We start from the raw sequence: 26,194 nt of genomic DNA on the forward strand, positions 1-26,194 counted from the left end.
TGCCAAGGGGCGGGGCTTAGGTAGGGCACGTCCCTGGGGCGGGGCCTGGGCCGCATGCGCCGCGGGGCGGGGCTCGGTGGCCTCGGCTCGCCATAGAGTTGCCGGCGGCAGCCTAGAGCGCCGGCGGGGCGGGGGCGGGGGCGGGGCGCGGGGCGGGCGGCATGGGGCGCGGCGGGGGCCCGGCGCTGTGGGGCCACCTGCCCTGCCGGCGCTCGGAGCTGCGGCTGGAGCTGGTGCTGCGCTGTGGCCAGGCCTTCCGGTCAGCTGGGGCGGGGGCGTGGGGGGCAGGGGGCCGCTGGGGCGGGGGGGAAGGCTGGGGCCCTGGGGGGGGGGGGCCTGGGGGAGTAGGGGGCCGCTGGGGCGGGGTCCCGGAGCGGGGGGAGTCTGGGGGGGGCCTGGGGGAAGGCTGGGGGAGTGGGGGAAGGCTGGGGCGGGGGGGGCCCTGGGGGAGTGGGGGAAGGCTGGGGCGGGGGGGGCCCTGGGGGGGCCTGGGGGAGTAGGGGAAGGCTGGGGCGGGGGGGGCCCTGGGGGGGGCCTGGGGGAGTAGGGGAAGGCTGGGGCGGGGGGGGGGCCCTGGCCTAGAGCTGCCGCAGCCGCCCCGGCCCTGACCGGCGGGTGTGTGTCAGCTGGAGGGAGAGCAGCGCCGGGCACTGGACCGGGGTCCTGGCGGGCCGCGTGTGGACGCTCAGGCAGACGGAAGAGCGGCTCTGGTACATGGTTCACCAGGAGGAGGAGGGCAGCCGCGCAGAGGCCACGGGGCAGGAGCTGCTGCCCAGGGGAAGCGACCCGGGGAGCTGGCAGCCTGAGGCCCCTGCCAGGGCGGCTCCGGGCGGCTGTGATGCCCAGCAGATCCTCCGTGACTACTTCCAGCTGGACGTAGGCCTGGCCGGGCTGTACGAGGCCTGGGGCGCAATGGACCCGCACTTCCGGAAAGTGGCTGCCAATTTCCCAGGTATATTGGGGGCCAGAGCCAAGGGCTGAGCTGGGGGAACGCGCACGTGTCGTGTCTCGCCTGGCAGGCTGGCTGGGAGGGCGCGATGTCTCGCTGGGACTTCCGTCTGGCCAGTGCTCTGCACGTCCGGCCAGCAGGGCTTTTCGCTGGGGGCCTGGCCTGGCCGAGCTCCAGCGCCCTGACCCCGAAGGGCAGACACTGGCTACCTTGAGCTAAGGGCAGGAGCCTTCTTCCGTTGACCAAGCTGCACCTGGGCCGGGGCTGCTTGGTCAGCACGGCTCCCGCTCGCCGAGCCCTGAGCGATGCCATGGCCAAGGGCGGCTCCTCTCCTCTGCTGCCTGGTCTGTGTGTGGTAGCCCTGCTGGGCCTCGCCCCAGCCGGGGCCCTCGCCGTATGCTTGCCGGCTCCTGACTGGTTCGTGGCTCTTCCCAGCTGCTCTGCTCTGCTCAGGGCTGAGTGGGCTTCTCCTAGGGCGGTGTCTGGGTGCCGCCCCTCCAGCAGGGGCTTGGCACACTTCCTCACCACCTGCTTCTCCCATGTCACACTCTGCTGAGCCACCCCAGCCCAGGGGCTCTGTCTAAGGGGCGCCCAGGAGCACGTCGCTGGTGGTGTACCTGGTGGGCTCTGGGTCAGTTTCCCAGGTAGTAAGACCAGGCCTAAGCTCCTGGGGGCCTTTCTTGCCAATCCCATAGGTCCTGATCCTTTCCAGTCTCCCTGCTTCCCAGGACACTGTTCCCTGTCTGTGGGGGCCTGTGCTCCTTGGCCCTCAATGTCCAACTTGCCAGTTGGCTGAGGTAAAGCATGTTTTGTGTGAATGGGCCCAGCTGGCCGCGCGCCTGCTTGTCTCAGCAGATTTACCCCTCCCTCCATCTGTGGTCAGCAGGGATTGCCGATTTCCTGCCAGAGGAGCGATGAACATGCTGAACTGCATCTGGCTCTCACTGATTCCTGTGGAACCCCACTAGAAACGCCCCCATTCGATGGTGGCCCCCATGGACATTTGCTCTGGGAGTGCTGGCAGTTAGCCAGGGCTTACCCCACTTGATATGTATCTTATTGAGATGGTACAGGGCAAATGTTTGAAACAGACAAAGCTACGGCAAACACCTTACAAAAGTTACGACAGTTACGTTTATCAGTCAAACGTGGAAGCTCCTGAAAGAATGACATGTGCCGTGTGTCCCAAACACCGTGGGGCTGGCATTGATAATATTCCCACCCTTTAATTGCTTGTTAGCTGAATCCTGTATCAGCTTTTCCATTATTTTGCCCGGGGTTGATGTCAGGCAGATTGGCCTCTAGTTAGCAGGATATCCCGCTTGCCCTTTTTGAATATTGGCCTGACCGTAGCACTCGTCTTGTCTTCTGGAATTTCCCAGCTCGTCCAAGATTTATTTAAAAGTAACATCAGTAGCCCAGAGATCTCAGTCAGCTCTTTTACGACTCTTAAGTGCCAATTTTCTAGACTTACTGATTTAAACAAGTTTGTCCCTAATAGATGTTGTTTAACATCCTTCTTAAGTTACTAATGGACTGGAAAGTACTTCATCATCCTCATGTGACGTGATATGCTTCTTTCCAAACACAGAACAGTTATATTTACTGAACACTTCTGCCTTTTCTGCATCATTACCAGTTTTACCATCTCTGTCTAGCAAGGGCTTATACTATTGGTTTTCTTTCTTTTATTCATAATATACTTAAAAACTCCTTATTATTGCCAGCCATGGATTTTTCCCTGGTTTCTTTAGCTTCCCTTATTTATTTTCTACATTTCATAACTTTACATTATAGAAATTGCCGTCTTTCCCCATGTTTCTCATTTGTTTATTGTTTTTTTATTTCTAGTTGCTGCCTTGACTTCCCCACTGAACCGCGAAGCCCTTCTAGCCACAGCTGCCCTTTCTTAGCTGTAGAATCATGGCATTTTGGCCCCCTGATAAACTCTTCTTAAAGAACTCCCAATTTGTTACATTTTTTCAGTCAACATTTTTCCTTCTGATCTATTTCACTCATAGTCTTCCTCAGTTGTGGGGCCTCAGCTGTTCGAAAGCACCAGCTCCCCAGTGTGGTCCTCCCACCACCTTCTTTCCTCTCCCTTGGGGCATGTCACAGTGAGTTAGCATTGCTTTGGGCAGCTGTGTGCCTCCCCTACCCCAGTGCCGATTGCCCTGGGTGTCTGGCTGCCTTGGCTCACTCAAGGTTCTCAGAATAGGCGGGGGGAAACAAATGGGCACCGCATGTCGCACAGATAAACCAGCTCATGCATTTCCCCCAGATCCGTGTGAGCCTGGCAGGAGCCTGCTTGCCGCAGGGCTGAGAACTGGGCAAGTCCCTGCCTCTGTCTCCTGTCCCTCGGCTTGGAGCAGTAGGGACAAGCAGCTCTGTTGGCGTGTGCTCTGCAGGGGGGACATTGTCAGCCCGCCCAGGTCAGTGTAGCGTTCCTGCTGACAGAGGCGCGTCACCATGTGCTACCGGAGTGGTGTACCAGCCGCCCTGCTGCTTGGGCCCATTGCAAGGGGGGAGCTCTCGGAGGGGCAAAGAGTGGGGCAGCGGGGCGGTGCTGCTCCAGGGGCCTGTGCAGGGTTGGGTGCTCAGCGGGGTGGGACACACGGGCAGGAGGTTCTGGCGTGGCATACAGTCGCATCTCTCGGCTCAGCCGGTCCTTGTAAAGGCCAGAGGCGGAGGGAGGAGATGCGTGGTGGCCGGTCTGGGGCCGTGTGGAGCCCTGGCTGTGCCCTATGCCCCGCGGAGTGCTGGTCCTGTGGCTCGGGTGAATCTTGGCTCCTGCCTGGTGCCTGTGGCTGGGGAGAGGAGCTGGGCTGGGGCCTGCCCAGGCTGGTGTAGTCACAGGCTGCGGGCACCTGAGTCCTGCTGGGTGTTTGGCGCTGGCCGCAGGGAGGGGTGGTGACTATGAGGGCTTTGCGTGGGGCTGCCATGTGGAGGCCAGGCAGCACCTTCCCTGTCTGAGGCTGCCCTCTGGCCTGCAGGCGTCCGCGTGCTGCGCCAGGACCCCGTCGAGTGCCTCTTCTCCTTCCTCTGCACCACCAACAACCACCTGGCGCGCATCACGGGCATGATCGAGCGCCTCTGCCGGGCCTTCGGGCGCCGTCTCTGCCAGCTGGACGCGGAGCCGTACCACGCCTTCCCCTCGCTGCAGGCCCTGGCCGGTGAGTGTGTCCGGCCCCCTCCGGCCCCCCAACCTGCCGGCCGGCAGCCCCACCCCCTCCTGCCCCCCCAGCCAGCTGGCCGGCAGCCCCCTGCCCGCCCCTTCCTGTTCCCCCCCAGCCAGCAGCCCTGTGCCCCTCCACCCCCCTCCCACCCCCGGCTGCCAGCCCAGCACCCACCCTGTGGCTGACCTGCTGTTCTGGTGCAGGGGTTGACGCTGAGCGCCGGCTCCGGGCTCTGGGCTTTGGCTACCGGGCAAAGTTTGTGAGCCAGAGCGCCCAGGCTGTGCTGAGGCAGTTTGGGGCCGAGGGGTTGCACCAGCTGCGCAGCACCCCCTACCCGGAAGCCAGGAGGCTGCTCTGCGCCCTGCCCGGCGTGGGGGCCAAGGTGAGTGCTGGGGCCCCAGGGGAGGCTCCTTTCACCTCAGCCGCCAGGCGCTGGGCCGGGGAACAGGGCCCCATCCTGCAGCATGCTGAGAGCTGGGGGGGCCACAGGGGACGTGTATGGCAGGAGCAGTTCAATCTGTGGGGTGCTGATGGCTGGGGGAGGGGGGCGCTGATGGCAGGGGGGCAGGTGGGGGGCCGAGGGAGCTGATGGGGGGCAGGTGGGGACGGGAGGGAGCTGATGGATGGAGGTGGGGGACAGATAGGGGGTGCAGGGAGCAGAAGGAGCTGATGGCTGGGGGAGGGGGGCAGATGGGGGTGGAGAAGCTGATGGCTGGGGATGGAGGGAGCTGATGGGGGGTGGGGGGCAGGCAGGCGGTGGAGGGAGCTGATGACAGGGGGTGGAGGGAGCTGATGGCTGGAGATGGGGGGCAGAAGGAGCTGATGGCTGGAGGTGGGGGGTGGATGGGGTGGGAGGAGCTGATGGCTGGGGGGCGGACGGAGTTCATGGCTGGGAACGGGGTGGAGAGAGCTGATGGCTGGAGGTGGGGGGCGGACAGGGGGAGCTAATGGCTGGGGGAGCTGGGGGTGAACAGGAGGTGGGGGGAGGCGGAGGGAGCTGATGGCTGGAGGCGGGGGGTGGATGGGAGGCAGGGGGAGCTGATGGCTGGGGGGAGCTGGAGGCGGGGGGCGGACAGAAGGCGGGGGGGAGCTGAGGGCTGGAGGCAGGGCCTTACCCTTCTCCCCCCCCCCGCCCCCCCGGAGGCAGGTGGCGGACTGCGTGTGCCTGATGGCGCTAGACAAGACGGAGGCCGTGCCCGTGGACACCCACGTGTGGCAGATCGCCCGGCGGGACTACGGCCTGGAGCTGGGCTCAGGCGCCCGGAGTGTGACGATGCGCGTGCACAGTGAGCTTGGTGAGTGCCGGGGGGGTCGCGCTGGCCCCCTCCCTGGGGAGCAGCTCAGCAAGGAGACGGGTCCCAGGGCGCAGATTGGCAGGGAGGCCGCGTGGCCCCAGAGGCTGCTCCCCCGCCCCCCCTCACTGGAGCTTTCTCTCCTCAGGAGACTTTTTCCGGAGGCTCTGGGGATCCCATGCAGGCTGGGCGCAGGCGGTGAGTAGTGCCCAGGGCATGTCCCCAGAGGGGCCCCCCCACAGACATGGGACTGGCCTGCGGAGCGGGGCAGCCCACAAGGCCAGATCCCCCTTCCCACGGCTAAGCGTGTCCTCCCCACCCCCAAACTCCCCATCTCTCCCTGTCTCACAGGTTCTCTTCTGTGCCGATTTAAAGATGTTCCGGCAGAACCCTGGCACAAGCGTCGGGGCAAGGGGGGGCCCGTCCCCAACAGCGGCTTCTCTGTCCTGTTGCAGACCCACCCCTGCCCTGGACGCAGGGGGGCAGGACTCGACTTCGCCTGCGGCCACAGGGACTCTGTACACAGAAGCAGCTCCAGCCACTTGTGTCCTGACTGGCAAATTCCACCGTGGGGCCAGCCGGAAGCGGCCCCGTGGGGAAAAGTGCCGCACCAGCCCCTCCCCACAGGGGGTGCTGTAGGGGGAGCTCCGGCTGCAGCTTTGCTGGGGAGGGCTGCCCCTGCTGCTGGTGCCACCGGCCCTGGGGGAAGGGGGCAATGACAAACCCGGGGGGCGGCCTGGCTGTGTGGACAGGGTCTGTAACGCCGATTATCAGCATCCAAAGCGGTTGGAGGGGAAACTGGGGTGGGGGCTCAGTGCGAACTCAGCGCCGTGGGTATGGCACCCACCAGGGCAAAGGGCCAGTCCTGGCTCAGCCCAGCGCCCCAAGGCACAAGCCAGGCGGAGGCTCCTGGAGCGGGGGGAAGAGCCCATGCGAGCCAGCACAAGCCAAGGCTGGGCCCTAACCCCGGTGCCCAGGCTCTAGACCGGCTGCAGCCGGGGGGGCTGCCCAGAGCTGCCGGGACTGGTACTGGGGGCTGCAATCTGCCAGCCTGCAGCGTGGGACCCGGGTGCTGCGAGCAACCCCTAGCATGGGGGGAGGGGGCATTTACCCTGCTGGGTCTGCCAAGCGTTCCCCAGTGCACTCAGCAGGTGACATGGATTCACCCTCTCCCCTCGGGTCCCCCCTGACTGGTGTCACAGGCTGGGGGGCTTCGGGCATTGACCCAGCACAGCCTTGCCTTGGCCCAGCCATGGTGCGAGTGGATGGAGGGGGACTCTGCCCCCCTCGCGTCTCCCCTCCACGGAGCCAGGGCCCCAGTGAGCAAAGCTGCCGGGCTGCATTCACTGCTTTCCTTTAATACAAGCGTCAATGTAGAAACAGCCTTGTGTGGAAATTCTGCTTGAACATGCGGGAAGGGGCTGGGGACACAGGTGTCGGGGGCAGGAATGGCGGCTGCAGCTAGGTGAACCAGGCCCCTTGTTCCACAGCAAAGGCCAGCCCCAGCCTCACCCACTCACCCTGCAGCTTGGCTGCACCAAGCCCTCCCCTCCCCACCCCCTCAGCAGAGCTAGGCAAGTAGCCTGCTCAGGGCCCCTTGTTGGGGGTCCAGCCAGAGTGCGAGCCCCAGCTCTACCAGCTCCCTACAGCGGAGAGGGAGGGAAGGGGGCTGCAGGGGCGTGAGCAAGTACATGCAAGACCCAGCACGTTAGGGGGTCAGTGTGCCTGGCCCAGGTGCGGCCCCCAGGGAGGCTGGGCCCTGGCTCTGCCCCAGGGGAGATGGTAGGCTCCTAGCCTGGACCCTGCAGCAGGGGCATCCGTGCCTCAAGCGCGAGCTGCGGTTGCCGTCTCCCGCGGAGGCTCTGGCCCGGGACATCTCTCTGTGGTGCCCTGCCAGGGCTGCAGCCTGCGTCCACTCACCCGGCTTGGATCATGGCAGCTGCAGCAATGAGATGCCAGCGCCACCACCCACCCCGGGCAGGTCATCCCCAAGTTCGGAGCCCAGCCTGCCAGGGCCCCACGGGGCAGGGCCATGCTGGGTGCTGTCAGTCCTGGGGTGGGCCGTGAGAGCTGGGCCCCAGCGACCTGTCGCAGCCCCTGGAGTCTGACCCTGCCGGGAGAGAAGAGGCAATCAGACGCCGCATTCCTGCCTGGGGGCTCGGCTCAGCCTGGCATAGGGAATATGGGCAGGGAGGGCCTGGACAGGGGATGTAGCCCTAGCCAACAGGACCCCCCCAGTTCAATGTTCCCCGGCCTGGAGACTCACCGTTGCTGGCGGCAGCCTCCAGCAGGTCGCAGGGGCTGGGTGGAGTGGTCTGCCCGGGTCCTTCCTGGCTGGTTCCAAGCTGCAGCTTCCTCATGTGTCTCACCACGGCGGTGGCATTGAATGCTTGCTGCACCAGGACAGGGGGCTGTGAAGGGGTGCCGCTAATGGGGACTGGCTCCCACGCCAGCCCCAGAGCAGCAAACGCACATGAGCAGGGCCCTACTAAATTCATGGCCATGAAAAACACGTCGCGGACTGTGAAATCGGGTCTTTTGTGTCCTTTTACCCTCTACGGTACAGATTTCATGGGGGAGACCCAAAAGGGAGGTGGGGGGGCATCACAAGGTTATTTTAGGGGGTTGTGGTAGAGCCACCCTTAATTCTGCTCTGCCTTCAGAGAGCCGCGGCTGTTGAGGGAGGGCCCGGCTCTGTCGGCAGCAGGGGCGTAGTGAGGGGGCGATGCCGGTCCGTGCCCTCCCCCCCTTCAGCACTGCCGCCCTCAGCGCAGGGCTCCCGGCCAGCAGCCCTCGCTCCCCAGCAGCGCGGACATAGGGGTAGCTCTACCCCAGAAATCCCCCGCCCCTCCACGACTCCCTTTTGGGTCAAGACCCCGACAATCACAGCACTCTGACCTTCCAGATTTAAATAGCGGAAATCGACAATTTTTAAAATCCTATGACTGAAATTGACCCAAACACAGAATGAATTTGGTAGGGCCCTGTACATGAGACAGCTGGCGCCCCCTGCCAGGAGAGCCCCAAGCTCCCCCCACAGCCAGCGTCCCGTCCCGCCCCCCCATGGCGCCCCCTGCCGGGAGAGCCCCGAGCTCCCCCCACAGCCAGCGTCCCGTCCCGCCCCCCCATGGCGCCCCCTGGCGGGAGAGCCCCGAGCTCCCCCCACAGCCAGCGCCCTGCCCCCCCCCCCACGGCGCCCCTTGCTGGGAGAGCCCCGAGCTCCCCCCACAGCCAGCGCCCTGCCCCCCCCCCACGGCGCCCCTTGCTGGGAGAGCCCCGAGCTCCCCCCACAGCCAGCGCCCCGCCCCGCCCCCATGCCGGGAGAGCCCCAAGCTCCCCCCACAGCCAGCATCCCGTCCTGCCCCCCACGGCGCCCCCTGCCGGGAAAGCCCCGAGCTCCCCCCACAGCCAGCGCCCGGCCCCCCACGGTGCCCCCTGCTGGGAGAGCCCCGAGCTCCCCCCACAGCCAGCGCCCCGCCCCGCCCCCCACGGCGCCCCCTGCCGGGAGAGCCCCGAGCTCCCCCCACAGCCAGCGCCCTGCCCCCCCCCACGGCGCCCCTTGCTGGGAGAGCCCCGAGCTCCCCCCACAGCCAGCGCCCCGCCCCGCCCCCCTGCCGGGAGAGCCCCAAGCTCCCCCCACAGCCAGCGTCCTGTCCTGCCCCCCACGGCGCCCCTTGCTGGGAGAGCCCCGAGCTCCCCCCACAGCCAGCGCCCCGCCCCGCCCCCCTGACGGGAGAGCCCCAACCTCCCCCCACAGCCAGCGTCCCGTCCTGCCCCCCACGGCGCCCCCTGCCGGGAGAGCCCCGAGCTCCCCCCACAGCCAGCGCCCCGCCCTGCCGGGAGAGCCCCGAGCTCCCCCCACAGCCAGCGCCCCGCCCTGCCCCCCACGGCGCCCCCTGCCGGGAGAGCCCCGAGCTCCCCCCACAGCCAGCGCCCCGCCCCGCCCCCCACGGCGCCCCCTGCCGGGAGAGCCCCGAGCTCCCCCCACAGCCAGCACCCGGCCCCCCACGGTGCCCCCTGCCGGGAGAGCCCCGAGCTCCCCCCACAGCCAGCGCCCCGCCCCGCCCCCCACGGCGCCCCCTGCCGGGAGAGCCCCGAGCTCCCCCCACAGCCAGCGCCCTGCCCCCCCCACGGTGCCCCTTGCTGGGAGAGCCCCGAGCTCCCCCCACAGCCAGCGCCCCGCCCCCCTGCCGGGAGAGCCCCAAGCTCCCCCCACAGCCAGCGTCCTGTCCTGCCCCCCACGGCGCCCCTTGCTGGGAGAGCCCCGAGCTCCCCCCACAGCCAGCGCCCCGCCCCGCCCCCCTGCCGGGAGAGCCCCAACCTCCCCCCACAGCCAGCACCCGGCCCCCCACGGTGCCCCCTGCCGGGAGAGCCCCGAGCTCCCCCCACAGCCAGCGCCCCGCCCCGCCCCCCACGGCGCCCCCTGCCGGGAGAGCCCCGAGCTCCCCCCACAGCCAGTGCCCCGCCCCGCCCCGCCCCCCACGGCGCCCCCTGCCGGGAGAGCCCAGAGCTCCCCCCACAGCCAGTGCCCCGCCCCCCACGGCGCCCCCTGCCGGGAGAGCCCCAAGCTCCCCCCACAGCCAGCGTCCCGTCCCGCCCCCTACGGCGCCCCCTGCCGGGAGAGCCCAGGACTGGCGGAGCCAGGAGCTCCCTGCCAGCCAGTACTGCTGCCCCACTCCCCACAGCGCCCCCTGCTGGGAGAGGCCAGGGCTGGAGTTGGGAGTGGCCAGGGTGCGGGTGGGGATGGTGATGGCGTAGCTGTGGGTTGCTGGGTGGGGGGGGGGAAAAGGCACTCACTTTCCACTTGCTCTTGGCGAAGTTCTTTTTGATCTGTTCACTGACAGACTGGTGGATGTTCTTGTCCAGCGCAGTGTCCCCGGCGATCCTGAGATGGGCAAGAGGTGGGGTGGGAGTTGGTGCCCAGGGTGGCAGGATCCCGGCAGCTACCCCCTCCCGCTCACACACACACACTGCTTAAAGGGCAGGCCCATGAAGGCTGGGGCAGAGCAACCCAGCAGTGACCGAGCCCCTGGAGCAGCTGGCTGAGGAGGGACAGTCCCTGTCCTACGCCAGGGACACCATTGGGTGGGGTAGTTTGTCAAAGGGGATCCCTGGGGGGGACAAGGGATGGGCCTCTTACCAGGGGTGCCGCAGGGCCTGCTCACATGTGAAGCGCTTGCTGGGATCCTTCTCCATTAAGTGCTGGATGAAATCTTTGGCTAGAACCAAAGAGAACAAACACCCATCATGGCACCTGCCGGGCCCTGCCCATCCTGCCTCTTCTGCACCTCCCGCCCCATGTCACCACTGGCCCCTGCCCACACTCACTGCAGCCCATGGGGGAAGCAGAACCCAAGCCCCGCGCACCTGACTCGGAGATGTCGTCCCAGTAGGGCGAGTCGAATTCGTACTCAGCCCGCAAGATCTGCTCAAAGAGTTTCGCATCATTCTCGTCATAGAAGGGGGGGTAACCACACAGCCTGGGGGGGAGAGAGAGATCACTGCTGGGGGGGGGGAACTGCACAGTCTGGGGGGGATGAGATCACTGCTCAGGGGAAAGTGAGAGATGGGGGGAGACCCGCACAATGGGGGGGGGAGAAATCACAGCTCGGGGGTAACTGCACAGCCTGGGGGGGAATCACAGGAGGGATCCAGGTAATGTACCCACCCAGTTCAGGGGGATTCCCCCCAGATCCCTGCGCCACCCACACCGCCCCCCCCCACAGCCCCGCAGTACCTACAGGATGTAGGCGATGACACCAATGGACCAGCAATCCACAGCCTTGCTGTAGGGCTTCTGGGCCAGCACCTCCGGGGCTGGGGGAGAGGGGGACAGCTGTGAGGATGGGGCTTAGTCTCCTTCGAGAGAGTTAATTACACAATACCCCCCGACAGGGAATCCCAGAGGGGGCAGAACCCCCTGCCAGGAAACCCCAACATGGGGCAGAACCCCCCTCCCCCTGGCCTCCGACAGGGAACCCCAATACGGGGCAGAACCCCCCCCGACAGGAAACCCCAAACGCAGGGCAGAACTCCGCCCCTCCCCCGACAGGAAACCCTAACCTGGCACAGAAGCCCCCTCCCAGGAAAGCCAAGGTTGGGTGGGGTGGGGCACCCTCCCGTCCCCCATACCCGGCATCACTCACCCACATAGCCGGGGGTCCCACAGGCCGTGGACATGACGCTGCCAGAGCCCTCAATCTTTGACAGCCCGAAGTCGCTGATCATGATCTTGGAGTCCGGGTCCGGGCTGTAATAGAGCAGATTCTCGGGCTGCACCGAGCCAGTGGGTCAGCCAGGCCCTGGCTGGCTCCAGCTCCCCAGCCACATACGGCCCCCCACGCGACAGGGCATCCTGTGTGCCCCACACCGCATTTCCTGCCTGCCCCCACATCCTGGCCCTGCCCCATGGCTTCTCCTCCTGCCCCTGCCACAATCCCAGCCACCCCCACACCCCAGCCGTGCCACAATCCTAGCCACCCCCACGCCCTGCCCCTGCCCCATGGCATCACTGCCTGACCTGCCATGATCCCAGCTGCCCCCACACCCCAGCCCTGCCCCATGGCCTCACCTCCTGCCCTGGTCCCCTGCCACTATCCCAGCCTGCCCCATTTGTTCCCATCCCTACCAGCCTTCTGACCCCCATTAACCCTGCTCCTAGCCCCCCAGTCTCTTCCCCTCCCCCTGCCTCCCACCTTGGCAGTCGAATCAGCCTGCCCGGGCTCCAGCAGGGGGTGCTGAGTCCCCTGGCCAGCAGTGCCGTGCCCAGGCTGCGGGAGGAATATGGCAGGGGCCTGGCACTCGGGCGCGCTGGGGCCGGGGAAGAGGCAGGTGCTGTCCAGGCACAGGGAGGGCGTCTGAGGGGCTGGAGCACTCAGTGCAAATAGGAGCTTTGGAGAATTCACAGACACTCCATCTCACAGACACACGAGACCAAAACTCTTCTGCGGCTCAGAACACAGCACACTTGGGCCAGGCTCCAGAGACCGGGCAGAGCCCCCTTGGCCCCGGAGCACGAGGCTGCGTAACTTCCCATCCCAGCACCCAGGCATGGGACTGCTAGAGCTGCGTGAGGCATTTCCAACCCTAGGCAAACAGCATCTGCTCCTCTCAGCTCATTCTCGGTAGCGGCTGGGCCGGGAAGGGTCCTGGGCTAGGTGCAGCCTGGCAAAGTTACACGCCGGAGCACTGGGCCACCTTCCTGATCAGCGTAGCTCCCTGCACCACCTGGAGCCCAAACCAGCCTCGTGAGCTCTGAGCCCTGCCCACCCCCTGGGAGACGAATCAGCTGCTGCTTGCCCATGACTGGCACCTCTGGCATCTGCAGAGAAACCAACATGCCCTGCAGGGCACCCCGGGACAAACGCAAGCCAGGGTATTTCAGAAAGTCCAGATTGAAGAGAAGGGCCCAGGATCCCTGTGAAGGCAGCTCCACGCACCCTTGTGCTGTATGGAAATGGCTACAGGCAACTGCCATAAAACTCTTCCGCAGCGGCCCCTGCCCTGTTCTACCGGGCAGCAGAGACACAACCTCCGAAACCAGCCGCCCAGCGACTGCCAGCAGATCCCAGGTCCCAGGGGCTCCTGGCCCGCCAGCCAGCTCCTCTCCGCAGGTCTTTGGGCCGCCCTCGACCACAGCAGCAAACACCGCTCCGGACCCGAGCTTCCAAGCGAGCATGGGGCCAACAACCCAGCCACTGGGAAGTAAGTAACTCAGCTGCCAGCAGAGCCAGGGCACCCACAGACACCTCCCTGCAGGACACAGCAGAGCCCAGGTGACTCCCCGGACACAGCTAGGGGCCAAGCAGCATGAGGCAAATCCAGCAGCCACCCCCAGGGACCGTGCAGTAGCACGGCACACACAGCTGGAACACGAGGCATGGTCAGAAAGAGCCTCACTCAACCCGCACAGAGACTGGGGAGACTCCTCTGTGCCCACCCCGGTGGAGAAAGGCAGAGCTGGTGCCGGGCATGGATGGCAATCAGATCAGAGCTCTCAGGCAACCCTGGCCTGAGTTTCAGCCTGCCCCAGAACAGGCTCCAGGGGACAGGCCTTCAGTGACGCCTTGGCAGACCTGGTGCAGGCACTTGCCAGTGACGCTTCGGTGATTCAACCGCCGTGTTTAGCGGTGCCACACGGGCAGGGCCCCTCCCCAGATGCTGGCTCACCTTCAGGTCCCGGTGCACAATGCCCATGTCGTGCAGGTACCTCACAGCGTCCAGGATCTGCCGGATCAGCTGGCTGGCGTCTCGCTCCGTGTAGAAACCCTTCTCCACAATCCGATCAAAGAGCTCCCCACCCGAGACCCTGCAGGTGGAGGGGAGAGCTCCGGGTTAGCCCCCACTCCGTGAGACGTGCATGTGTCAGGGACTAACCCCCTGCCCACCAATGGTGGGACGTGCCAGTGAAATCCTTGCTGATCTTAAACACAAAACAGAAGCTTACAAGAAGTGGAAGCCTGGAGAAATGACCAGGGAGGAGTATAAAAATATTGCTCGGGCATGCAGGAATGAAATCAGGAAGGCCAAATCGCACCTGGAGTTGCAGCTAGCAAGAGATGTTAAAAGTAACAAGAAGGGTTTCTTCAGGTATGTTAGCAACAAGAAGAAAGTCAAGGAAAGTGTGGGCCCCTTACTGAATGAGGGAGGCAACCTAGTGACAGAGGATGTGGAAAAGCTAATGTACTCAATGCTTTTTTTGCCTCTGTCTTCACGAACAAGGTCAGCTCCCAGACTACTGCGCTGGGCAGCACAGCATGGGGAGGAGGTGACCAGCCCTTTGTGGAGAAAGAAGTGGTTCGGGACTATTTAGAAAAGCTGGACGAGCACAAGTCCGTGGGGCCGGATGCATTGCATCCGAGAGTGCTAAAGGAGTTGGCGAATATGATTGCAGAGCCATTGGCCATTATCTTTGAAAACTCATGGCGATCGGGGGAAGTCCCAGATGACTGGAAAAAAGCTAATGTAGTGCCCATCTTTAAAAAAGGGAAGAAGGAGGATCCAGGGAACTACAGGCCAGTCAGCCTCACCTCAGTCCTTGGAAAAATCATGGAGCAGGTCCTCAAGGAATCAATTCTGAAGCCCTTACACGAGAGGAAAGTGATCAGGAACAGTCAGCATGGATTCACCAAGGGAAGGTCATGCCTGACTAATCTAATCGCCTTCTATGATGAGATTACTGGTTCTGTGGATGAAGGGAAAGCAGTGGACGTGATATACCTCGACTTTAGCAAAGCTTTTGACACAGTCTCCCACAGTATTCTTGCCAGCAAGTTAAAGAAGTATGGGATGGATGAATGGACTATAAGGTGGACAGAAAGCTGGCTAGATAGTTGGGCTCAACGGTTAGTGATCAATGGCTCCATGTCTAGTTGGCAGCCAGTATCAAGCGGAGTGCCCCAGGGGTCGGTCCTCGGGCCGGTTTTGTTCAATATCTTCATTAATGATCTGGAGGATAGCATGGATTGCACCCTCAGCAAGTTTGCAGATGACACTAAACTGGGAGGAGAGGTAGATACGCTGGAGGGTAGGGATAGGATACAGAGGGACCTAGACAAATTAGAGGACTGGGCCAAAGGAAATGTGATGAGGTTCAACAAGGACAAGCGCAGAGTCCTGCACTTAGGATGGAAGAATCCCATGCACCGCTACAGACTAGGGGCCGAATGGCTAGGCAGCAGTTCTGCAGAAAAGGACCTACGGGTGACAGTGGACGAGAAGCTGGATATGAGTCAGCAGTGTGCCCTTGTAGCCAAGAAGGCCAATGGCATTTTGGGATGTATAAGTAGGGGCATAGCGAGCAGATCGAGGGATGTGATCGTTCCCCTCTATTCGACACTGGTGAGGCCTCATCTGGAGTACTGTGTCCAGTTTTGGGCCCCACACTACAAGAAGGATGTGGAAAAATTGGAGAGAGTCCAGCGAAGGGCAGCAAAAATGATTAGGGGTCTGGAACACATGAGTTATGAGGAGAGGCTGAGGGAACTGGGATTGTTTAGTCTGCAGAAGAGAAGAATGAGGGGGGATTTGATAGCTGCTTTCAACTACCTGAGAGGCTGTTCCAGAGAGGATGGTTCTAGACTATTCTCAGTGGTGGAAGAGGACAGGACAAGGAGTAATGGTCTCAAGTTGCAGTGGGGGAGGTTTAGGTTGGATATTAGGAAAAACTTTTTCACTAGGAGGGTGGTGAAACACTGGAATGCGTTACCTAGGGAGGTGGTGGAATCTCCTTCCTTAGAGGTTTTTAAGGTCAGGCTTGACAAAGCCCTGGCTGGGATGATTTAGTTGGGGATTGGCCCTGCTCTGGGCAGGGGGATGGACTAGATACCTCCTGAGGTCCCTTCCCACCCTGAGATTCTATGATTCTTTGTGTCTGTCAGGGACTAGCCCCCGCCCCAGCTGCCTCCAGCACCAACACAAGCGTGTCCCCTCCCCCCTCTGCCAGGCAGGGAGCCCCATTCCCCCACTCACAGCTGCATGATGAGGTAGAGGTGACCCCCACTCTCGTAAATGTCATCCAAAGCCACAATGTTGGGGTGCTTGATCCTGAGAGAAAGATGGGGAAACGGCTTATGACATGGGGGGCTGGAGATAGGGGGCTGAAGACAGGGGGGGGTGCAGATGAGACAGGGGGCTGCAGATGGGTAGGACGTGGGGACGGGGGGGGCCACGGGGCAGATGGGGGGGCCACGGGGAAGTTGGAAATGGGGCAGATGGAGACAGGGGGACCGCAGGGGAGATGGGGGCCGCAGGTGAAGCGATGAAGTGGCCGGCCCTCGTAGGCACCAGGCCCTGCACAGGGTGCTGTTTGCTCCTCCATGGACAGAGGCTTCAGCGGTCACAGGCCAGGCCAGGCAGATGGCTCAGCCTGGCCCTGGGTCCTGCAGCCCAGCCAGGAGTGGGCAGGTGTCCCTAGAGCTGGGGGCACAGCATCCTGGGGCACAGAGCAGCCAGGGGGCCATTCCTGGGCACCACAGGTCTCCTCCCACGGACCAGAGGTGTGGCGCAGGGGTCACCTTTGCTCTCTGCTCAGTCTCGCTCTGCACCCCACCACCCTGAGGCAGTCGCCTGCCCCGCAGGAATGCCCTGGGGTACAAGGCTCCCCAGCCCGGCCTCTGGCGCCAGGGCGCGGGGGCAGGAGGCCACATGGTCAGGACTGTCCTGCCCCAGCTCCTGGGGCCCAGAGGGGCCATGGGCAGCCGTGCCCAAGCGAACGCAGCTCTGCAGGCTGCCGTGCCTAGCAGGGGCGGCCCAGCCCACGCAGCACCAGGCAGCTGGCACTCCCCACTCCTCCTGCAGGCCCTGGGCCCGGCAGCGCCAGCTTGCAGAGGAGTTTCTTTGGCAGACCAGGCCCCATGCTAACCTGCTGCCAGAGGGTCCCCCCGCTGCACTCCCCAGCCCAGCAGCAGGCAGGACCAGGGGTGTCGCAGCCGGGTTTTGGCCAGGCGGGCCGCTCACCCACGAGTCCCAGGACACGGCCAGGTCAGGCGCGGCAGGGACATCACGAGGCTCCAGCCTGGGGTTATTTTGAGAAAGACTCTGATAAGCGGCCCAGATGCCTGGATGTGGCTGCCCGGAGGGGAGTGGCAGGGCTCTGTGAGCGACCCACCAGAGGAGATTCTCTGGCCCCTCGTGGCACAAGGCGCTGGGCAGGCGGCCGTGCTGGTGCAGACCCGGGGCTGCCCGGCCACAGGCGGAACGGAGCCAGCGTGCAGGAGGGATGGTCACTCTCACGAAGGTGCACGCTCCGAGGACGGGGGTCAGCCAGGCCAGCCCTGCGTCCATGGCACATGCAGAGCCCGGCAGCCATGCTGCCCAGGCCGGCAGCACCTACTTGTGCAGGACGGCAATCTCGTTCTCCAGGCTGGTCTCCTTCCCCTCCAGGGCCTTCTTCGCAATGCACTTAATGGCCACCAGCTTCCGGCTCGTCTTCTCCTCGGCCAGCACCACCTCGGAGAAGGCTCCCCTGGGGAGAGAGGGGGGTGAGCTGGGACCAGCCCCGCAGCCATGCCTGGCTCTCCCAGGGCAGGGCTAAGCCGCCAGAGGGCGCTCAGGACGGGGGGGGCCGGGGGGAGCCCAGGCGTGAGCAGCACAGCTGGCTGCTGTTGGCATGGTGACAGCCGGAAACCCCAGCTAGTTCGAGAAGAAAAGGAGGCCCGGGGGGAGGGAGAGGCCGAGACGCACGGCCGGAGTGCCGGGGGTCACACCCAGGCCTGGACCTGCACAGGGCTTTGGGCTTCCCCCGCCCTCTGCGGCGGGGTCAGGACACGGGGCTGTTGCCGAGGGCCCATCCGGGAGCAGAACGAGCCCTGGGCCCTGGCCGGCGGCTCCCCCAGAAACAGCGGGGGTAGGAGCCCAGCCCCGTGCCCACCCTCGGAGATGCCAAGCTCTGAGCCTCCTCCCCTGCTGCTGTGCTGGGCTGGGGCGTGCTGGGAGCCCAGGCCGGCCCGGCCAGCGCGGGAAGGGGCCTAGCTGGGCTCCATGGCGACTGGCTAGCAGGACGCAAGCAAGCCACAGTGGGCCAGGCAGCACTGCGTCCTTGCCCCCCACTCTGCCCCACCCCCCCACAGGCTGCCTGCAAGGAGCCAGCCCTGATCATTCATCCCCTTCCACTCTGACTGCGAAAGCCCCACCGCTCTCCCCAGGCAGGCCACACCCAGTGCTAGTGCCCTGAGCCAGCCCCAGGCCAGGAGTCCCTGGATAACCAGTCCCCACACACCCCCCCAGAGCCAGCTGCACCTCGGCACCAGGCAGGGGTCCCTGGATAACCAGTCCCTGGAAAACCAGTCCCCATGCTCCCTTTGGGTGGCGGTCTCATGGCTTGCCCTGAGCCCCAGCCCGCCCCCCGTCACGGGCCCAGCAGCGAGCTCCCCTGCCAGGTTCAGAAGCAGCAGTAGCAGGTGCCTGTGCCCAGATGGGCTGCCCAAACTGATGCCACACGGCTTGGCTGGGCAGCTGTTTGCACAGGAACATCCTGATCCAGCCCAGGGGCCAGGCCCGAGATAAGGACGGATTGGAGCCGCCCATGGCAGCTGGGAAAGGCCCGGCCAGGGAGCGCATGGAAACCAGCTGCACCAGGCTTGCCCCACCCAAGCCAGTACCAGGCAGTCGCACCCCAGACCCCACTGGGCCCTGCAGAGGCTCCGACCCCTGCTCCTCCTAGCCAGGAACAGGGCACTCCGGCGCACAAAGCCAGGCAGCTGGGCCAATGGGGGAGGAGAAGACGGCACCCGGAGGCCCAGATGATGGGCTGGCACCCAGGACGGCGCAGGACTGGTGGTCTCACAGAGCTGCTCCGGTGCTCAGATGGGGGGATTTAGCAGGAATTCCAGGCTCTGCCCCGCCAGGTCTGGCACTCACGCACCATCCATCTGGAGAGGCTGGAGCTTAGGATGACTTGGAAAGGGACAGGTTTCAGAGTAGCAACCGTGTTAGTCTGTATTCGCAAAAAGAAAAGGAGTACTCGTGGCATCTTAGAGACTAACCCATTTATTTGCACATAAGCTTTCGGAGCTACAGCTCACTTCATCGGATGCATTCAGTGGAAAATACAGAATGTATTACAACGTAAGGAGAGTGGTCACTTTAGATAAGCTATTACCAGCAAGAGAGTGGGGTGGGGGGAGAAAAGCCTTTTGCAGTGGTAAACACCCATTTTTTCATGGTTTGTATGTATAAGAACATCTTCTGTATTTTCCACAGTATGCATCCGATGAAGTGAGCTGTAGCTCACGAAAGCTTATGCGCAAATAAATTGGTTAGTCTCTAAGATGCAACAAGTACTCCTTTTCTTTTTGGAAAGGGACTGGTAGCCAGCACCTCTGCTCGAGCACTGCTGAGCAGGCTGGCCCTAGTGCCCCAGCCAGCCAGCTCCAGCCTGCCTGCTGCTGACCCATGGCCAGCTCTCTTTTGACTTGCTCGCTTGGGCTGTAAACAGGAAAAGGCAGAGACACCAGGGCCCAGGTTTCCGGAGAGGACAGGAAGTGAAACATGGTTTATCTAATACTGTGACATCTGTAACCCCAGTCCCCTGGGAGCCCCACACTGCCCCATCTTTCAAACCCAGCCCCTAGGATCCCCGCCCATGGACCCCCCTGTGCAAACCCCAGCCCCTAGGATCCCTGCTTTGCCTACTCCCACCGCTGCATGGAAACCCCAGGCCCCTGGGTTCCCTGCACTGCCCCACCCCAGCCCAGGGAAGAAGTCACTGTGTACGTTCATCCAGCTCCTGGCTCCCCAGAGGCCTGCAAACAGCCCTGTGCGAGGGGAGTTGGGGATTATACAGAGGGGAGAGACCAGCCCCAGGACCCTGCCAGTGCAGAAAGCATCATTCCCCCAGCGCAGACGGGGGGCTGCCCCCTCCTCACTAGTCAGCGTGATGGGCGGCGAGCTCAGCACCAGCAACCGAGACCTGGCCACGGGTTTCGGGGCACCCCAGTGAAGCAGCGCTTGAAGGAGGGCTGCGCAAGTGGACAATGAGATGGCTTTGGAGATGTTTGCGGGAGGGGCAGCAGGGGAGAAAGAACAAAGGGGCTGGTTTGAAAACCTCACAAGTGGACGAGGGAGGCTGGCCTGGGGGCCGCTCAGAGGCAGGAGTCAGCTCAGCAGCCAGAGAGAGAGTGGGGGTCAGGTGGGGATCCACTGCCAAGGGCCTTGGAAGTGCAGATCCAGCTCATGGTGCATGGGGTAGAGCCCGGGGAGCCAGCGGCTCACAGCCCCCCCCCCAGGGCACACCCCCAGCAGACAGCCCCCCCCAGGGCACACCCCCAGGGCACACCCCCAGCAGACAGCCCCCCCCCCCCCCCGCAGTAGCTCAGGGCAGAGCTGGACAGGTGGGGCAGGCGGAGTTGGGGAGCGAGCTCAGCCAGCGCAGGGACCAGATGCCATGGCACCGAGGGCCCAAGGCCCAGTGCACTCAGCAGGGGCCTGGTGAGGAGCTTCCTGCCCAGCTAAAGGCAGCAGGGAGGGGGGCTTTCGGGGGGGGGTCGCTGTGACTCCTGCTCTCTGTGTGGGAGGGGCACTGCCATGGGCAGGGGTGGAGCTGAGACTCTGGGGCAGCACAGCAGATGGGGTTTTGGTGGGAGCCCCCCTGCAGGAAGCCCCAAGCCCTTGCCCAGCCCACAGGGAGCAGCCCTACGCCTTGCAGCCAGGAGGGCCAAGCGGGTGCTCACCAGAGCCAGGAGCCAGAGGAGCAGCTGCAAGGCAAGCCCTGAGCACCGAGCTGTGGGCTCCGAGGGGTACACCGGCTGGGGCCGGCGCCGGCGGGGAGAGCCGCCCAGGGAGCTGGCTCTGGACAGAGGGGGAGTAGGACCTACATGCAACTGACTGCACCCCCCGGCCACCTGTGCCCAGCTTGTGCCTCTGAGAGCCCCCCACAGGAGTGCCAGTCGTTTGAGTGGGGGAGACGGCACCACCCGCCCCTACGCAATGCCCCCCAGCTGGTAGCAAGCCCGGGGGGGGAAAGGTTCTGGGAGCCCCTCGTTCTGCTGGCAGCCTGAGCCGTTGTGGGCCGTTTGTGGGACCCTCATGGCAGGATATTACGGGACATTCCTTTTGCTGTGTTTTGGGTACAGAAGTTGTGGGGTGAACCGAGAGGACTCAGAGGCAAACCGCTAAGGCTGGCCCCAGCGGCCCACAGACGGGCTTGCTGGCTTCCCTCAGCGGGACGCTCCATCAGTGCTGAGCGCCACTGGGCAGAACTCGGTCTGTGCAGAGGCCCTGCTGGGTGACGGCACCAGACCCACAGTCCTGGAGTCCAGACAGGAAGGCCAAGCCAAGAGCGAAGCAGCTGCCTAGGGAAAGCCTGCCCAGCTTAGAGTGGCAGCTGGTGAAGGTGAAGGGGCAGGGCAGCTGGGGAGGAGCTGGGGACCAGCCTGGGGGTGGTGGGGAGCTGCGGGGCTAAAAGCCTGCCTGCAGGGCTCACCTTGTTCACGGCTGCCGCAGGCAATCACAAGTCCTGGGGCCCATGAATTCTGCCCCATACCCTCCCCCACCCCCGATCAACCTGGAGCAGACGTGCAGACACTGCCCACTGGTGTGATCACTGGGCCTGTCTTAGTTGGAGGTAACCCCCATTGGGGGGGGCGTCCCTGGGGTACTGGGGGCTCTGCTCCATTTGTTGGGGGGAGGCTTTGGGGGATCTGGGTACAGCTTATGAAGGCTGTTCCATGAACTCTCTGGAGAACTCCAGCCCAGGGCCTGGCCTCCGGCAGTTGTTGACAGGGGCCATGGGGCGTCTCCAGGAGCGTCTCCAGGACAAAGATGCTGTGAACATGGAATGGCTCAGTCCTGGTCATGCAAAGGATCTGCTAAAAGGCCTAGTGAGGCTGAAAGAGACCAGCTCTCCCAGGCGGCCGGCAGGGAGCAGAGCCAGGGAAAGAAAGGTTTCAGAGTAACAGCCGTGTTAGTCTGTATTCGCAAAAAGAAAAGGAGGACTTGTGGCACCTTAGAGACTAACCAATTTATTTGAGCATGAGCTTTCGTGAGCTACAGCTCACTTCATATGCATCTGATGAAGTGAGCTGTAGCTCACGAAAGCTCATGCTCAAATAAATTGGTTAGTCTCTAAGGTGCCACAGGGAAAGAAAGAGAGTTTAGAGGTTGGCTGAGCGTTGGGGCCCACTGGAGGAGAGCAGGTCAAAGACCCAGAGCTGCAGGGGCAGGGAGCGTGGGCACCAGGAGGCGGTGCTGGAGGACAGGTGGGCTGAGGGCCCTGGCAGGACGGAGCGACTGGAGGGCTCTCAGCAGAGGGGTTTCATGCAGGCTTGGCATGGATCTCCCCAGGAATAAAGCAGGTATGTGAGAGAGTCCCCGAAGGGTGACATGGAATGGACGTGCCCCTAGGGAGGATGTGTTTAGGGTCTGGGCGTGAGGGGTGGGGGAGTCAGGCCTGGTCTCGGGTCCTAGGGAGCTGGGCTCATGGCCCCACTCCTGAGCAGGGGCACAGCCCGAGTCAGGCCAGTGCCCAGATACAGAAGCCCGGTAGGCATGGACCAGGCATTTGCCCTAATCCTGCCTGTAATTCACACATTAATCCAGCGTTAGAGCTTTAGCCAGCCTCAGAGGGCACCACCCTGCTAACCCCATGGCTGAGCCCCAAACCCACCTGTGCCGTACCAAGCCAGGGAGCGCAGCACCACTCCAGGTGGGCACATGGCTGGTTCCCCACCCAGGAGGGGGGTCTTGCCCAGCTGGATGCCTGGCCAGCCCCAGCCCCGCTTCACCCCACCAGCACACTGAAGGGCTCTGTCAATATTGACCCAGCCATTCCCGGCATCAGTGCTGAGCCTTGGGCTAATATTTGAGGCAGCAGGTTTCCGTCCTGTGTGTGTTCCTCTCCCCCACCCCCGGCCCCGCCCAGCACCAGCCCCACTGGAGCCCATGGGGGAGCGGCACGGGGCCACCATCTGGGGAGAAAGCAATGGCTCCAGAGCTCCCGGGGACACCCCTGCCCCCCACAGGGACAGGCTGAGGCTGGGACAGGCTGGGAGCTCCCCCCACAGCCAGCATCCTGCCCTGCCCCCCCCACAGCACCCCCTGCTGGGAGCTCCCCCCAGAGCCAGTGCCCTGCCCCCACCCCCCCACAGCACCCCCTGCTGGGAGCTCCCCCCAGAGCCAGCGCCCTGCTCCGCCCCCCCACAGCACCCCCTGCTGGGAGCTCCCCCCATAGCCAGCGCCCTGTCCTGCCCCCACAGCGCCCCCTGCTGGGAGCTCCCCCCACAGCCAGTATCCTGCCCCCACCCCCCCACAGCGCCCCCTGTTGGAAGGACTGGGGTTACAAGCCCTCCCCAGGGCAGACAGGCCGCAAGGCCGGGGCGGGCAGGGCGACACGGTAAGCGCAGAGACGGATCCGAGCACCGGGCTGGGCAGCAGCTGGTCTGACTCACGTGCCCAGGGTCTCCCGGAACTCGTAGATCTCCCGGATGTCCTGGGCTCTCTTCTTCCAGCTCGGCCCATCCTCACCCAGAGGCATCATCCTTCCCGGGCCGGGCTGTCAGCCACCTTCCCTGAGGGGCAGCGGGCAGCGCGCCCCAGCAGGCCTGGCGCAGAGCAGCAGCGTGACGGCACCACGCTCAGGGCCTGTGCGGGGCAGCAAGCAGGGGTGGCATCAGAGCAGAAGAGCCTCTGCCTGCCCGGATAGGAGCTCGAGCTGAACCAGCAGAGCTGAGGGGTCAACGACTGGATCGGCCGGGCCGGGCCCACGGGCCGAGCTGGGGAAGGGGCCGGGAGGGCCGGGCCGGGCCCACGGGCCGAGCTGGGGAAGGGGCCGGGAGGGCCGGGCCGGGCCCACGGGCCGAGCTGGGGAAGGGGCCGGGAGGGCCGGGCCGGGCCCACGGGCCGAGCTGGGGAAGGGGCCGGGAGGGCCGGGCCGGGCCCACGGGCCGAGCTGGGGAAGGGGCCGGGAGGGCCGGGCCCACGGGCCGAGCTGGGGAAGGGGCCGGGAGGGCCGGGCCCACGGGCCGAGCTGGGGAAGGGGCCGGGAGGGCCGGGCCCACGGGCCGAGCTGGGGAAGGGGCCGGGAGGGCCGGGCCCACGGGCCGAGCTGGGGAAGGGGCCGGGAGGGCCGAGCCCACGGGCCGAGCTGGGGAAGGGGCCGGGAGGGCCGGGCCGGGCCGGGCCCACGGGCCGAGCTGGGGAAGGGGCCGGGAGGGCCGGGCCGGGCCCACGGGCCGAGCTGGGGAAGGGGCCGGGAGGGCCGGGCCGGGCCCACGGGCCGAGCTGGGGAAGGGGCCGGGAGGGCCGGGCCGGGCCCACGGGCCGAGCTGGGGAAGGGGCCGGGAGGGCCGGGCCGGGCCCACGGGCCGAGCTGGGGAAGGGGCCGGGAGGGCCGGGCCCACGGGCCGAGTTGGGGAAGGGGTTGGGAGGGCCGGGCCCACGGGCTCAGCCCCTTGGGAACCCCCAGGAGTCCTGGTCACCCCCGGTGTGGTACGCGCCCAGACCTATTGCCACTCTCACCGGGGGGAGGGGGGTAGGAGTCTGCCTCAGCAGAGATCAGGGCCACGGCCAGCAGCCACATGGGCTGGGCCCCAGGGCGATGCCAGGGCACGGGGCTCTTCACCCTACCACCCCCCTGGGTCGCCAGGGCTCTGCCCCCAGCCTCTTCAGCCAGGCCAGTTCTGCCCCTGGCCCCAGCCCTGCTCCCAGCCCCTTCCACCCAAAAATCAAACTTGGCTTTTTTAAATCAATTCCCTCACAGTCGGCATGACAACAGCAGCCACTCCAGGGAGTGCCCCAGAGCAAAGGTGCAAATCATACGAACATGAGAACGGCCAAACTGGGTCACACCAAGGGTGCATCCAGCCCAGTGTCCTGTCTGCCGACGGTGGCCCAGAAGGGCTTGTACAGATCAGGGAATCCGCAAGGGATCCCTCCCCTCGCCCATTCCCAGCTTCTGGCAAAGATCCCCCCAGCAGCCAAGCCAACAAGGCCCTCCCGCCCCTTCCCATGCCCTGGGGCCCAGTCCAGCCATCCCTGCCCCTTAGCTCACACCCCACAGAACCTGCCAGACGCCCACGCCTGCCAGTGGCGGCCAGGCCCTGCATCGCACAACATGCCTGGCCAGCGGGAAGGTGCCCAGGGGCACAGTCAGGGCACCAGCAGGCAGAGGGCACACCCAGACAGGTAGCATGCCCCCGGAGAGTGGGGCGTGCGCAGTCCCCCCGTACACGCACACGAAAACACGGATACCCATGGGTGTGCAAGCACACACGTACACAGATCACGTGCACAAACACAGAGCTCTCCAGCCACGCAAGCACGCACACACAGATCCCTGCACACACTCACACACAAATATACACACGCAAACAGGGATCCCTGCACACGCACACAGGGATCCCTGCACACGCACACACACACAAATATACACACGCACACACATCCCTGCACACGCACACAGGGATCCCTGCACACGCTCACACACACAAATATACACACGCACACACATCCCTGCACACGCACACACATCCCTGCACACGCACACAGGGATCCCTGCACACGCACACTCACACATCCCTGCACACGCACACAGGGATCCCTGCACACGCACACTCACACATCCCTGCACACGCACACTCACACATCCCTGCACACGCACACAGGGATCCCTGCACACGCACACAGGGATCCCTGCACACGCTCACACACACAAATATACACACGCACACACATCCCTGCACACGCACACAAGGATCCCTGCACACGCACACACAAATATACACACGCACACAGGGATCCCTGCACACGCACACAGGGATCCCTGCACACGCACACACACACAAATATACACATGCACACACATCCCTGCACACGCACACAGGGATCCCTGCACACGCACACAAGGATCCCTGCACACGCACACACACACAAATATACACATGCACACACATCCCTGCACACGCAGGCATGCATGTACCTGCGCACACACAGAGGGATCCTTGAGCGCATGCACACAGACCACTGCACACACAGGCCTGTGAGCACACACGCACGGAGACCCCTGTGAGCACCCCCCCCTGCACCCCACCCCCACAGAACCTGCACGCGCACACAGTGTGTGCACGCGCGCGCGCACGCACACACACACACACCCCTGCACCCCGCACCCCCCGCGCACGGCCCCGCACGGCCCTTACCGCGCGCCCCGCTCTCCCCCGAGCCGAGCCCGAGAGCGGCCGCAGCGCCCAGCCCCGTGACGTCACAGCGAGGCGGGGCTCGCTGCGGGGCGGCCAATCCGAGGCCGGGATCTGCCTGGCGACGGGATTAAACTAAAATTAGCT

General features: G+C 64.5%; 2 protein-coding genes across 4 annotated transcripts; one reads left to right on the forward strand and one right to left on the reverse strand.

The window, feature by feature from the left end:
- Nucleotides 1–161: 161 nt before the first annotated feature.
- OGG1 (8-oxoguanine DNA glycosylase) lies at nucleotides 162–6,799 on the forward strand (the record flags this gene model as incomplete). Its single annotated transcript, XM_084634178.1, has 7 exons — nucleotides 162–259; nucleotides 627–952; nucleotides 3,943–4,122; nucleotides 4,329–4,507; nucleotides 5,273–5,420; nucleotides 5,566–5,615; nucleotides 5,769–6,799. 7 exons carry the CDS (start codon nucleotides 162–164, stop codon nucleotides 6,054–6,056), a joined length of 1,269 nt encoding a protein of 422 aa, XP_084490304.1. The 3' UTR covers nucleotides 6,057–6,799.
- CAMK1 (calcium/calmodulin dependent protein kinase I) lies at nucleotides 6,756–26,194 on the reverse strand. Of its 3 annotated transcripts, none has more exons than XM_084634180.1 (12): nucleotides 26,051–26,194; nucleotides 23,303–23,495; nucleotides 17,251–17,382; nucleotides 15,888–15,962; nucleotides 13,587–13,725; nucleotides 11,564–11,690; nucleotides 11,159–11,234; nucleotides 10,785–10,897; nucleotides 10,558–10,636; nucleotides 10,215–10,302; nucleotides 7,684–7,810; nucleotides 6,756–7,527 (listed from the first exon to the last, which is right to left on the reverse strand). In XM_084634180.1, exons 2-12 carry the CDS (start codon nucleotides 23,389–23,391, stop codon nucleotides 7,463–7,465), a joined length of 1,110 nt encoding a protein of 369 aa, XP_084490306.1. In that variant the 5' UTR covers nucleotides 23,392–23,495; nucleotides 26,051–26,194; the 3' UTR covers nucleotides 6,756–7,462. The 3 variants fall into 3 exon arrangements, with proteins under 3 accessions (XP_084490306.1, XP_084490305.1, XP_084490307.1); XM_084634179.1 differs by having other exon boundaries at nucleotides 7,684–7,828; XM_084634181.1 differs by lacking the exon at nucleotides 15,888–15,962 and having other exon boundaries at nucleotides 7,684–7,828.

Source organism: Lepidochelys olivacea (assembly GCF_965140295.1).
Source record: "Lepidochelys olivacea isolate rLepOli2 genome assembly, chromosome: 7".
NCBI lineage: Eukaryota > Metazoa > Chordata > Testudines > Cheloniidae > Lepidochelys > Lepidochelys olivacea.

Bases quoted from the DNA above. Each gene is read 5' to 3' on its own strand.
- CAMK1 (XM_084634179.1), bottom strand. From the start codon at position 23,391: ATGATGCCTCTGGGTGAGGATGGGCCGAGCTGGAAGAAGAGAGCCCAG. The intron at 13,726-15,887 runs GTGAGTGGGGGA...CTCCACCTGCAG, and splicing joins CTCTACCTCATCATGCAGCT to GGTCTCGGGTGGGGAGCTCT. The intron at 11,691-13,586 runs GTGAGCCAGCAT...GGCTCGGTGCAG, and splicing joins TTGTGCACCGGGACCTGAAG to CCCGAGAATCTGCTCTATTA.